This window comes from Myotis daubentonii, chromosome 4, assembly GCF_963259705.1.
Source record: "Myotis daubentonii chromosome 4, mMyoDau2.1, whole genome shotgun sequence".
Classification (NCBI taxonomy): Eukaryota; Metazoa; Chordata; class Mammalia; order Chiroptera; family Vespertilionidae; genus Myotis; species Myotis daubentonii.
This window is the reverse complement of record NC_081843.1, coordinates 4,607,589-4,621,425: the sequence shown is the minus strand read 5'-3', so window position 1 is coordinate 4,621,425 and position 13,837 is coordinate 4,607,589. Positions and strand designations below refer to the sequence as shown.

Here is a 13,837-nt window from a genome sequence, read left to right as displayed (position 1 = left end):
AAACCTATGGGACACATTTAAAGAGTCTTGAGAGGGAAGTTTACAGGCGTACCTCAAAAAAAAAAAAAAAAAAAAAAACCAAGAAAAAATGGTAATAAATTACCTAACCCTACAAATCAAAGAGTTAGAAAGAGAGCAACAGGAAAAGCCCAGCATAAACAGAAGGAAGGAAATAATAAAGATCAGAGCAGAAATAAATGACAGAGAGACCAAATAAACAACACAAAAGATCAATAAAACCAAGAGCTGGTTCTTTGAACGGATAAACGAGATTGATGAACCTTTAGCCACGCTCACCAAGAAGCAGAGAGAGAGGACACAAATAAACAAAATGAGAAATGAAAGAGGTGAAATAACAGCCGATCCTACAGAAATACAAACTGTTAAGAAAAAAATACTATGAACAACTCTATTCTAACAAAATGAACAATCTAGACGAAATGGTCATATTCTTAGAAAAATACAAGCTCCCAAAAGTCAATCAGGAAGAATAAAAAAACCTGAATAGGCCGATAACCACTGAAGAAATTGAAGCAACGATCAAAAATCTTCCAGCAAACAAAAGCTCTGGTCCGACTGGGTTTACTGGGGAGTTCTACCAAGCATTCAAAGAAGAACTAAAACCTATACCCCTCAGACTATTCCAAAAAATTCAAGAGGAAGGCACACTTCCAAGCTCTTTCTATGAAGCCAGCATTACCCTAATTCCAAAATCAGATAAAGACACCACAAAGAAAGAGAGCTACAGGCCAATTACCTTGATGAACATAGATGCTAAAATCCTCCATAAAATTTTAGCAAATCGGATCCAGCATTACATTAGAAAGATCAGACAGCATGACCAAGTGTGGATGGAAGGAGGGTACAATATCCGCAAATCAACAAACTTGATACCATCACATAAACAAATTGGGAGACAAAAATCACATATCAAATGATGCAGAAAAAGCATTTGACAAAATCCAACACACTTTCTTGATAAAAACTCTCAGCAAAGTGGGAATAGAGGGATCATACATCAACATAATAAAAGCCATATATGACAAACCTATAGCCAACATCATACTCAATGGGCAAAAACTAAACTCATTTCCACTAAGATAGGGAACAAGATAGGGGTGCCCACTTTCACTACTCCTGTTTGATATAGTACTAGAAGTGCTAGCCACAGGAATCAGACAACAAGAAGTAATAAAAGGACTCAAAATTGGAAAAGAAGAAGTAAAACTGTCCTTATGTGCAGATGACATGATACTGTACATAGAAAAACCCACAAACTCCATAAAAAACGACTAGACCTAATAAATGTATTCGGCAATGTAGCAGGATACAAAATTAACACCCAGTAATCTATGGCCTTTTTATACACCAATAATGAACTCACAGAAAGAGAAACAAACAAAAAATCCCATTTACCATTGCACCAAAAAAATTAAGATACCTAGGAATAAACTTAACTAAAGAGGTAAAAGACCTGTAATTGGAAAACTACAGGACACTGAAAAAAAAAGATAGAGGAAGACATAAACAAATGGAAGACCATACCATGTTCATGGATTGGTAGAATCAACATCATTAAAATGTCCAGAATACCCAAAGCAATTTATAGATTCAATGCAATCCCCATTAAAATACCAACAGCATATTTCAAAGACCTGGAACAAACTTTCCAAAAATTCATATGGAATAAAAAGAGAATCCAAATAGCTGCAGCAATCTAGAGAAAGAAGAACAAAGTTGGAGGAATCACAATACCAGATATCAAGCTATATTACCAAGCCATGGTTCTCAAAACTGCCTGGTACTGACACAAGAACAGACATATAGATCAGTGGAATAGGACAGAGAACCCAGAAATCTAGCCAGGCCATTATGCTCAATTAATATTTGACAAAGGAGGCAAGAATATACAATAGAGTCAAGACAGTCTCTTCAATAAATGGTGCTGGGAAATTTGGTCAGATACATGCAAAATAATGAAACTAGATCACCAACTTACACCATACAGAAAAACAAACTCAAAATGGATAAAGGACTTAAATGTAAGACGGGTGCCGGGGTCCAGCCCCAGCAGGTCCAGGGGTCCCCAAAGGTGTAGACGGAGTCGGCGAAGAAGGAATGACACGGAGACAGCGCTCAGTTGATCAGCAGCCTAGCCAGGATCTCCAGCCAAGTTCTGGTCTCGATCTCCAGAGAGGCTCTGCTGTTTATTGTCTTGTTACATCCGTATTTATACCAGTTGATTTTAATCCTGTCAATTTCTATTACAAAGGTTAGGGCGTTTCTTATCTCCATTCCAGGGAGTAAAGATTATGTAGCTTAAGCATGATTGTTTGTAGTGATTAACTACCCGCCTGGCACTTAGTTAAGGAGTTTCATGCCCTCCCTGACTTCAGGGAAAAATTCCTACCTGGGGAAACAACCTTTCTCGGAGAGGTGACCTTGGTTAAAACACACAGCGCTAAGGGGAGCAAACATATTAAGAACAGTATGCTATATACGCCAGGTCCCTTGAAACATATGCTGTGCAGATGTTTCTTTCCTGCAGCGACTGTGTCAAGCAGCAAGGATGGACCGGCTTCCGGCAGACGGGAAACCATAAAAATCCTACAAGACTCCATAGGCAGCAAAATAGCAGAAATATGTCATAACAATATCTTTACTGACACAGATTCTAGGGCAATGAAAACTAAGGAGAAAATGAATAAATGGGACTACATCAAAATAAAAAGCTTCTTCACAGCAAAAGAAACCATCACCAACACAAGAAAGCATGGGAGAACATATTTGCCAATGCTATTTCAGATAAGGGTTTAATCTCCAAAATTTACAGAGAACTCATGCAACTTAACAAAAGGAAGATAAACAATGCAATCAAAAAATGGGCAAAGGATTAAATAGACACTTCTCAAAAGAGGACATACAGAAGGCTGAGAGACATGAAAACATGCTCAAAGTCACTAATCATCCAAGATATTAAAATCAAAACAACAAAAGAGGTACCATCTCACACCTGTCAGAATGACTATCATCAACAAATCAACAAATGACAAGTGCTGGTGAGGATGTGGAGAAAAAGGAACCCTCATGCACTGCTGGTGGGAATGCAGCCTGGTGCAGCCACTGTAGAGAATAGTATGGCATTTCCTCAAAAAGTTAAAAATGGAACTCTCATTTCACCCAGTAATCCCACTTTTGGGAATATATCCCAAGAAATCAGAAACACCAGTCTTAAAGGATATATACACTCCAAGGTTCATAGCAGCACAATTTACAATACCTAAGATTTGTAAATAGTCTAAGTGCCCTTTAGAAGATGAGTGGATTAGAAAACTGTGACACATCTACACAATGGAATACTACACTGCTGTAAAAAAGAAGGAATTCTTACCCTTTGAACAGCATAGAGGGAACTGGAGAACATTACGCTAAGTGAAATACGCCACTCAGAGAAAGATAAATATCACATGATCTCACTCATATGTGGGATATAATGATCAACATAATTTGATGAACAAAAATAGATTCAGAGTCAAATGGCAGGGAAGATGGGGGGCGGGGATTAGAGAGCAACCAAAGTACTTGTAGGCATGCATACTAGCATAACCAATTGACACAAACACTGGGGCGGTGGTGGCCTGCCTGGGGTGGGAATGGTTGGGGGGGGGGTGTCAATTGAGGAGAAAAGGAGGCATATGTAAAACTTAAGACAATAATGAATAAAAATAAATTTTTTTAAAAAAAATGTGGAAAGAATCGGTATAGATACTTCTCCAAAGAGAACACACAGATGGCCAACAGACATATGAAAAAAAATGCTCAGTGTCACTTATCATCAGAGAGATGCACATTAAAAACTACAACAAAGTGTCATCTTACACCTGCCAGATGGCTACCATCAATAAAGCAACAAACAACAAGTGCTGGCGAGGATGTGGAGAAAAGGGAGCCCTAGTGCACTTCTGGTGGGAATGCAGACTGGTGCAGCCATTATAGAAAACATTGTGGACTTTCCTTAAAAAATTAAATATGGAACTGCCATTTGACCCAGCAATCCCACTTTCAGGAATATAGCCTAAGAAACTCGAAACACCAATCAGAAAGAATGTATGCACCCTTATTTTCATAGCAGCACAATTTACAAAAGCTAAGGTCTGGAAACAGCCCAAGTGCCCATCAGTAGATGAGTGGATAAAAAAGCTGTGGTACATTTACACCATGGAATACTATGCAGCAGTAAAAAAATACGGACCTCTTATCCTTTGCAACAGCATGGAGGGACCTGGAGAGCATTATGCTAAGTGAAATACCCTTCCCTCACTTCACACTTGCCAGAATGGCTACCATCAATAAATCAACAAACAAAAAGTGTTGGGGAGGATGTTGAGAAAAGGGTCACTAGTTCACTGCTGGTGGGAATGTAGACTGGTGCAGCCATTATGCAAAACAGTATGGAGTTTCCTCAAAACATAAAAAATGAACTACCCATTCATCCACTAATGGGCAGTTTGGCTATTTAAATCGTAGCCACTGTAAATAAAGCTGCTATAAACATAGGGGTGTTTATATTCTTTCTGATTGGTGTTTTGGGTTTTTTAGGATGTATTTCCAGAAGTGGATTTGCTGGGTCAAACAGAAGTTCCATTTTTAATTTTTTAAAAAGTGATCAACAAAGTAAGACTCGAAGCTTAGAGGCATGGAACAGACAGACATACCTCAATTTGGGGGTGAGAGGATGAGAAGAAATTAAACCAAAAAAACTTATGTACTGATCTTCATAGCCCATGGACACAGGGAATAGGGTGGTGAAGACCTGGGAGTTGGGTAGGGGCTGGGTAGAGGTGGGTCAAGGAGGTGAATGAGAGATAACTCTAATACTGTAAACAATTAAAAATAATATATATTCTTAAAAAACCGGAACTATTGTTTGACCCAGTAATACCACTTCTAGGAATATATCTTAAGAATAATCCCAAAACACCAATAAGAAAGACTATACGCACCCCTATATTCATAGCAGTGTTGTTTACAATAGCTAAGATCTGGAAACAGCCCAGGGACCCATCAGTAGATGAGTGGTGGTTCATTTACACCATGGAATACTACACAGCTGTAAAAATAAGTATTTCTTATCCGTTGAGACAGCATGGAGGAATCTGGAGAGTATTATACTGAGTGAAATAAGCTGGTTAGAGAAAGACAAATAAATATCACATGATCTCATTTATAAGTGGAATCTAATTATCATAAGAAACTGATGAGCAAAATAGGTCCAGAGGCATGGAAACACAGAATAGACTGTGTAATCTCAGAGGAAAGGTGGGGGTGGGTGGGTGGGAAGAGATTAACCAAAGAACGTGTATGCATATATGCATCACCCACGGACACAGAGAATAGGATGGTGAAGGCTGGAGTTGGCTAGGTGCTGGGAAGAGGGTGGTAACGGGGGAGAAACTGAGGGACATCTGTAACACTGTCAATAAAATAAAATAATGTACAAATTAAATAAATTATGGAAACATGGTTAGGTCAAAATTTTAAAGTCATTTCTAGTTCAGACTCCAATTACAATTCTAACTTTTCCTATGATAACATTAATATTAATTTTTGTTTTTTTTCTTGACTAACATAGTAAGACATATGCATCAAGGCCCAAGTTCAAAATCTTTACACATTCATAGCTGAAAATACAGAACTACATTAGCATAAATATTAACATATTTTTAAAAATCCATAACTGTAATTAATTTCTTGCAATGCAAATAGGGTGAGGTGAGGTTTGCCTTCAAAATGGTGTATAATTTTAGTGGTGGAAATTTTTTTAAGGTCATTATTACTCACTTATGAAAGACTTCTTCCATGGTAGTAACTGAAGCATCAAAGCTGGTAATGCCAAGCTCACCCTTTTTCTCATTCAGATCATTAAACAGAGCTTCAAATCTGGAGACAAGAAGAAAAAAAAAAGCACTAGTTTAGATACATTTTATTTTCTAGTAATAAATTTTATATATATATATAAAATGGAATACTACTCAGCCATAAGAAAAGATAAAATATTGAGATCTGTGACAATATGGATAGATTTTTTTACAATTTTTAATTTATTGATTTGAGAGAGATAGAGATCTTGAGAATATCATGCTAAGGGAAATAAATCAGAAAAGATTAAGAACATGATTTCACTCATATGTAAAATACAAAATTGAAAGCAACAAATGAGCAAACAAGATAAATATATAAATATCTTTCAGGCAAATGGAAATGAAAAGAAAGCTGGGGTAGCAATAGTTATATCGGACAAAATAGACCTCAAAGTGAAGGCCATAACAAGAGAAAAGGAAGGAAACTTCATAATACTAAAAGGATCAATACAACAAGAAGATATAACCCTGATAAACATATATGCACCCAATGCAGGAGCACCCAAATACATAAAAAAAACTCCTGGAAGATATCAAAGGAGAGATCAACAACAATACAATCATAGTAGGGGACTTTAATACACCACTGACATCAATGGATAAGTCCTCTAGACAAAATCAGCAAAGATACAGCAATCCTAAATGACTCACTAGATCAGATGGACTTAATTGACATCTTCAGAACATTTCACCCCAAAGCCACGGAATATACATTCTTCTCAAGTGCTCATGGGACATCTTCAAACAAAGTCTCCCCAAATTCAAGAAGATTGAAATCATAAAAAGCATCTTCTCAGACCACAATGGCATAATATTAGAAATAAACTACAATAAAAACAACCCAAAATACTCAAACACTTGGAAGCTGAATAGCATGTTATTAAATATTGATTGGGTTACCAATGAGATCAAAGAAGAAATTACAAACATCCTGGAAACTAATGACAATGAAAACACAACAATCCAAAACCCATGGGACGCAATGAAAGCAATCATGAGAAGGAAGTTTATAGCTCTACTGGCCTATCTCAAAAAACAAGAAAAAATGGGAGTAAATCATCTAACTCTACAACTCAAAGAATTAGAAAGAGAGCAGCAAAAAAATCCCAGAGTGAGCAGAAGGAAGGAGATAATAAAGATTAGAGCAGAAATAAATGACATAGAGACCAAAAAAAATAATACAGAAAATCAATGAAACCAAGAGCTGGTTCTTCGAAAGGATAAACAAGATTGACAAACCTCTAGCCAGGCTCACCAAGAAGCAAAGAGAGAGGACCCAAATAAACAAAATCAGAAATGACAGAGGAGAAATAACAACAGACCCAACAGAAATACAAATTATTGTTAAAAAATACTATGGTCAGCTCTACTCCAACAAACTAGACAACCTGGAGGAAATGGACAAATTCCTAGAAAAATACAACATTCCAAAACTCAATCAGGAAGAATCTAAAAATCTCAACAGGCCAATAACTATGGAAGAAATTGAAGCATTCATCAAAAAGCTTCCAGCAAACAAAAGCCCAGGACCAGATGGCTTCACAGGGGAGTTTTACCAAACATTCAAGGAAGAACTAAAACCTATCCTCCTCAGACTAATACAAAAAATTCAGGAGGAAGGAACACTTCCAAGCTCATTCTATGAAGCCAGCATCACCCTAATACCAAAACCAGGTAAAGACAACACAATGAAAGAGAATTACAGGCCAATATCCCTCATGAACATAGATGCCAAAATCCTCAACAAAATCTTAGCAAATCGGATCCAGCAGTACATCAGAAAGATCATACACCATGACCAAGTAGGATTTATCCCAGGGATGCAAGGATGGTACAATATCCGCAAATCAATAACCGTGATACATCACATAAACAAATTGAAAGAAAAAAACCACATGGTCATATCAATTGATGCAGAAAAAGCATTTGACAAAATACAACACCCATTTTTGATAAAAACTCTCAGCAAGGTGGGAGTAGAAGGATCATACCTCACCATAATAAAAGCCATATATGATAGGCCCACAGCCAATATCATACTCAATGGACAAAAACTAACACCATTTCCCCTAAGAACAGGAACAAGACAGGGATGCCCGCTCTCACCACTCCTGTTCAACATAGTACTGGAAGTACTAGCCATCGCAATTAGGCAAGAAGAAGAAATAAAAGGCATCCAAATTTGAGGCAGGGGGTCCCGCGGGGGTGAGGCCGATGGAGTCCTAACAAAGCATGTCCGACTCCAGAGACAGGTTCAAGACGCAGTCTGAACTTTATTGTTTAAGTACAGGGACATATATAACTTTCTGGACCAATCAGAAGTTTACAACATCCTTAGGGCAACGAATGGTAGGAAAGTTAGGGTACTATGTAGGGGCTCTAGGGGGCTTACTCAGGCGGGCGCTGCCACTTCCCGGTGTGTAGAGGAAGCTTGTATAGGCGGAGTGCGCTCACGCCATTGCATCCGCCACTGCACTGAGATAAATCTCCTGAGCTCTTCTCACACAAATTGGAAAAGAGGAAGTAATATAATATTATACATAGAAAACCCTAGAGATTCCATCAAAAAACTACTAGACTTAATACATGAATTTGGCAATGTAGCAGGATACAAAATTAACCCCAAGAAATCTGAGGCATTTCTATACAGCAATAGTGAACTTTCAGAAAGAGAGATTACAAAACAATCCCATTTACCATCCCACCAAAAAAATTAAGCTACCTAGGAATAAACTAAAGAGGTAAAAGACCTCTACTCAGAAAACTACAGGACGTTGAAAAAAAAGATAGAGGAAGACATAAACAGATGGAAGAACATACCGTGTTCATGGATTGGTAGGATCAACACCATTAAAATGTCCATACTACCCAAAGCAATCTATAAATTCAATGCACTTCCCATTAAAACACCAACGGCATACTTCACAGATCTAGAACGAACTCCCCCCAAATTAATCTGGAATAAAAAAAGACCCCGAATAGCTGCAGCAATCCTGAGAAAGAACAAAGTAGGTGGGATCTCAATACCAGATATAAACCTGTATTACAAAGCCACTGTTCTCAAAACCGCCTGGTACTGGCACAAGAACAGGCATATAGATCAATGGAATAGAATAGAGAGCCCAGAAATCGGCCCGAACCAATATGCTCAATTAATATTTGACAAAGGAGGTAAGAACATACAATGGAGCCAAGATAGTCTCTTCAATAAATGGTGTTGGGAAAATTGGACAGATATATGCAAGAAAATGAAACTAGACCACCTACTTACACCATACACAAAAATAAACTCAAAATGGATAAAGGACTTAAATGTATGACCGGAAACCATAAAAATTCTTGTAGAATCCAAAGGCAACAAAATCTCAGACATATGCCGAAGCAATTTCTTCACTGATACAGCTCCTAGGGCACTTGAAACTAAAGAGAAAATGAACAAATGGGACTACATCAAAATAAAAAGCTTCTGCACAGCAGAAGAAACCATCAACAAAACAATGAGAAAACCCACTGTGTGGGAAAACATATTTGCCAATGTCATATCTGATAAGGGCCTAATCTCCAAAATTTATAGGGAACTCATACAACTTAACAAAAGGAAGATAAACAATCCAATCAAAAAATGGGCAAAGGACCTAAATAGACACCTTTCAAAAGAGGACATTCAGAAAGCCAAGAGACATATGAAAATGTGCTCAAAGTCACTAATCATCCGAGAGATGCAAATCAAAACAGCAATGAGGTACCATCTCACACCTGTCAGACTGGCTATCATCAACAAATCAACAAACGACAAGTGCTGGAGAGGATGTGGAGAAAAAGGAACACTTGTGCACTGCTGGTGGGAATGCAGACTGGTGCAGCCACTATGGAAGACAGTATGGAGTTTCCTTAAAAAACTGAAAATGGAACTCCCATTTGACCCAGTGATCCCACTTCTAGGAATATATCCCAAGAAACCAGAAACACCAATCAGAAAGGATATATGCACCCCTATGTTCATAGCAGCACAATTCACCATAGCTAAGATCTGGAAACAGCCTAAATGCCCATCAGTAGATGAATGGATTAGAAAACTGTGGTACATCTATACGATGGAATACTATGCTGCTCTAAGAGGGAAGGAACTCTTACCATTTGCAACGTCATGGATGGAACTGGAGAGCATTATGCTAAGTGAAATAAGCCAGTCAATAAAGGAAAAATACCACATGATCTCACTCATTCATGGACAATAGAGACCATTATAAACTTTTGAACAATAATAGATACAGAGGCAGAGCTGCCTCAAACAGATTGTCAAACTGCAGCGGGAAGGCCGGGGAGGGTTGGGGGGCAGGAGGTAGGGGGGTAAGAGATCAACTAAAGGACTTGTATGCATGCATATAAGCATAACCAATGGACATAAGACACTGGGGGATAGGGGAGGCTAGGGGACTGTCTAGGGCGGGGGGATAAAATGGACACATATGTAATACCCTTTGTAATACTTTAAGCAATAAAAAAAAATAAAAATAAAAAAATAAAAAATAAAAACAATCAGTGGTCTAAAAAAATAATAAAATATAAATTTATTTTTAGAAGTGTTAATAAAATTTAATTTACTCACATGTGATTCCTACATCAAGTGAAAAAATTTGCAAAGTACAGGAGGTATGAATCATAATTGACAGAAAATAGAGTTAGTGAAGCAGTAGCTGGGCACTGGAGAGATTTAATCAAATAGGTAAATTGTATGAAGGTATTGCTAATTGTAGTGCAGTTACATCAAGATTCCATGACTAGTTTTACCAGGAAAAGTGAACACTGTTTTAGGTTGAAATGGTCTCCAGAGACCCATCCACTCCTTAAACACACCTCCAATTCCTTGTAAGGAACTATCAAGTCTATGTGTTATTACCCTCCGAGATGGTAGACTCAAAACTCTTCAACTTCTAAATTTAATCCATATTTAAGGCTGAACACCATTTTCATCTAACCTCACCTAGCTATGACTCTTACTTCTACTTTTAACCCAGTTCAATCTAACCCCTCTTCCAATTATAGCTCTTCACATATTTTAAGGTCATTCCCATCTTCCTTTTTTAATCTTCTCAATAGAATCCCTATTCACCTATATTTAAGGGTCCATATATTCTGGTAAGGATTATTGAATAATAATAATATTCTTGTAATGTTTTTGACTGGGTTTAGTACCAGGGTAATACTGGCCTTATAAAACAAATTGGGAAATGTTCTGTTTTCTCTCATTTTCTAGAAAAGTTTATATAGAATTGCTACTTTTTCTTCTTTAAATATTTAGTAGAATTCATCTGTGAAGTCATTTGGTCCTGGAGTTTTCTCTGTGGGGATGTCTTAAAGTACAAATTAAATGTCTTTAATAAATAGAGATTTTCAAATTAATTTCTTCTTGAGATAGTGTTGGTAATTTGTGTCTTTCCTGTTTCTCCCTCTGATTGGTATGACTGAAGTTTTACTAACCTCACTGGTCTTCTCAAAGAACCAATTTACAAATTTCAAGTTCATTTTGTTAGCCATATTTTATAGATTAGAATATAGGTATTGAGGTTATAAGTATTGATTCTAAGTCTCTCCCTCGTTTTTATGTAAATACACAGTTGGAAAACATTTAGAGTTGTGCCCATCCCAAAGCAAATAAACAATTAGTTAAGCTATCAAAGTCTTGAAAATAACCAAGAACTCTGTCATTTTATTCTTCTCTTACTATAGTGAATAATTCTGAGAATAAACAGGCTATGGACATTTTATTTAGGTTGTTTTTTTTCTCTTTCAACACTTGGTTTAAAATTAATTTCATTCTGAGTTCATATACTTTCCCCTAACTTCATGATTTACTTTTATGCTTACTAGGTCCACTGTCCATGGCCCAGAATCTCCACAGTTAAACTGTTGACAATAAACTGTATGGCTAGTTATTCATTTCTCAGAAATTCTTTCTCTTTCTTCCTTCCATGTTCAAAGTATTTAGTGGGAGTACAGGATAAAAATATTACCTGTTTCTAAGTCCTTACATTTCCTATTTTGTACTTTATATAAATGTTGTATTTATTATTCTTTCTGATAATGCCATTTGTATACACATGATATAGGATGGACAGATGTGATACATTTAAGCAGCTTCTCTAATTTCTTTTAAAGCATTACTCAGAACCTCCAGATTTATAATTACCCAACAACTGTCCTTGTTATTCTTACTCCAAGAGTTGCAATCGAAGCTACTTTCTTATTTCATCTCAATGTCTCCCTGGATCTTACCATACATAAAATTTGTTTACTAGCCCTAACCGGCTTGTGGCTCAGTGGATAGAGCATCAGCCTGCGGACTCAAGGGTCCCAGGTTCGATTCTGGTCAAGGGCATGTACATTGGTTTCAGGCACATCCTCAGTAGGGGATGTGCAGGAGGCAGCTGATCGATATTTCTCTCTCGTCAATGTTTCTAACTCTCTATCCCTCTCCCATCCTCTCTGTAAAAAAACAAAATTATATTAAAAAAATTTGTTTACTATGAACATCTTGTCATGATTTACTCTGGTGAACACTAGGAAGCTATCTACACTAATAAAAGACAAACATGCAAATTGACCGTACCTTCGCTATACCTTAAGCCATGCCTGCCAGCCAATCAGAGCAACTATATGCAAATTAACTCAACCAAGATGGCGGCCGGCAGCCACAGAGCTGGAGCAAGCAGGAGGCTTGGTTGCCCCAATGATGGAGGAAGCCAAGCTTCCCGCCTGCTGCAGCCGGCTCTGAGCTCCACTCAAAGCAACAAAGTTTCAATTATAGAAGGTAAATAAACCCTAGATACCTGCTTTCAGCTGGCCGTGGCCATGGAGCTGGAGTGAGCAGGAGGCTTGGGGTGCTCCTGGTGATGGAGGAAGCCAAGCTTCCCTCCCTTCTGCCCTGGCTGGCTCTGAGTTCCACTCAAGGCTACAAAGTTTCAATTATAGAAGGTAAATAAATCCCAGAATAAAAAAAAGAAAAGAAAAAAAGGAGAGGCTGGGAGCTTCTGTCGCCGGGGAGGGGTGGCTTGGCCAGCCTGAAAACGGCCATCAGCCCCACACTCAGACTGGCCAGGCATCCCAGTGGGGACCCGCCACCCTAACGGGGGTGTGGCCAGCCTGAAAACAGCCATCATCCCTTCACCCAGGCTGGCCAAACCTCCCTGGGGTGAGGGTCCCTATTGGGGTGGGGGGGCTTGACCAGACTGCAAACAGCCACCAGACCCTCACCCAGGCTGGCCAGGCACCCCAGTGGGGACCCCCACCATGAAGGGGGTGTGGCCAGCCTGTAAACAGCCATCAGCCCCTCACCCAGGCTGGCCAGGCACCCCAGTGGGGACCTCCACCCTGAAGGGGGTATGACCAGTCTGAAAACAGCCATCAGCCCCTCACCCAGGCTGGCCAGACACCCCAGTGGGACCCCCACCCTGATCCAGGACACCCTTCAGGGCAAACCAGCCGGCCCCCACCCATGCACCAGGCTTCTATCATATATAATAAAAGGGTAATATACAAATTGACCGTAACAGCAGAACGACTGGGAATAATTGGTCACTATGACACACACTGACCACCAGGGGCCAGATGCTCAATGCAGAAGCTGCCCCCTGGTGGTCAGTGTGCTCCCACAGGGGGAGCTCTGCTCAGCCATAAGCCAAGCTGATGGCTGCCAGTACAGTGGTGGTGGTGGGAGCCTCTTCCGCCTCCTCAGCAGCGCTAAGGATGTCCAACTGCAGCTTAGGCCTGCTCTTCTCTGGCAAGTGGACATCCCCCTAAGGCTGCCGGGCTGCCAGAAGGATGTCTGACTGCCAGCTTAGGCCCAATCACCCGGGGAGTGGGCCTAAACCAGCGCAGGTACACATCCCCTGAGGGGTCCCAGACTGTGAGAGGGC

At 39.1% G+C, this 13,837-nt stretch overlaps 1 protein-coding gene across 1 annotated transcript in view; it reads right to left on the bottom strand.

Annotated features, from left to right (window-relative positions):
* LOC132232635 (phospholipid-transporting ATPase ABCA3-like) overlaps positions 1-13,837 on the bottom strand; it is a 323,040-nt gene that overhangs the window by 119,797 nt on the left and 189,406 nt on the right. The window contains exon 16 of the mRNA XM_059692030.1: positions 5,842-5,940. Within this exon, the coding sequence (XP_059548013.1) occupies positions 5,842-5,940 (99 nt within the window). The remainder of the gene's footprint in view (positions 1-5,841; positions 5,941-13,837) is intronic.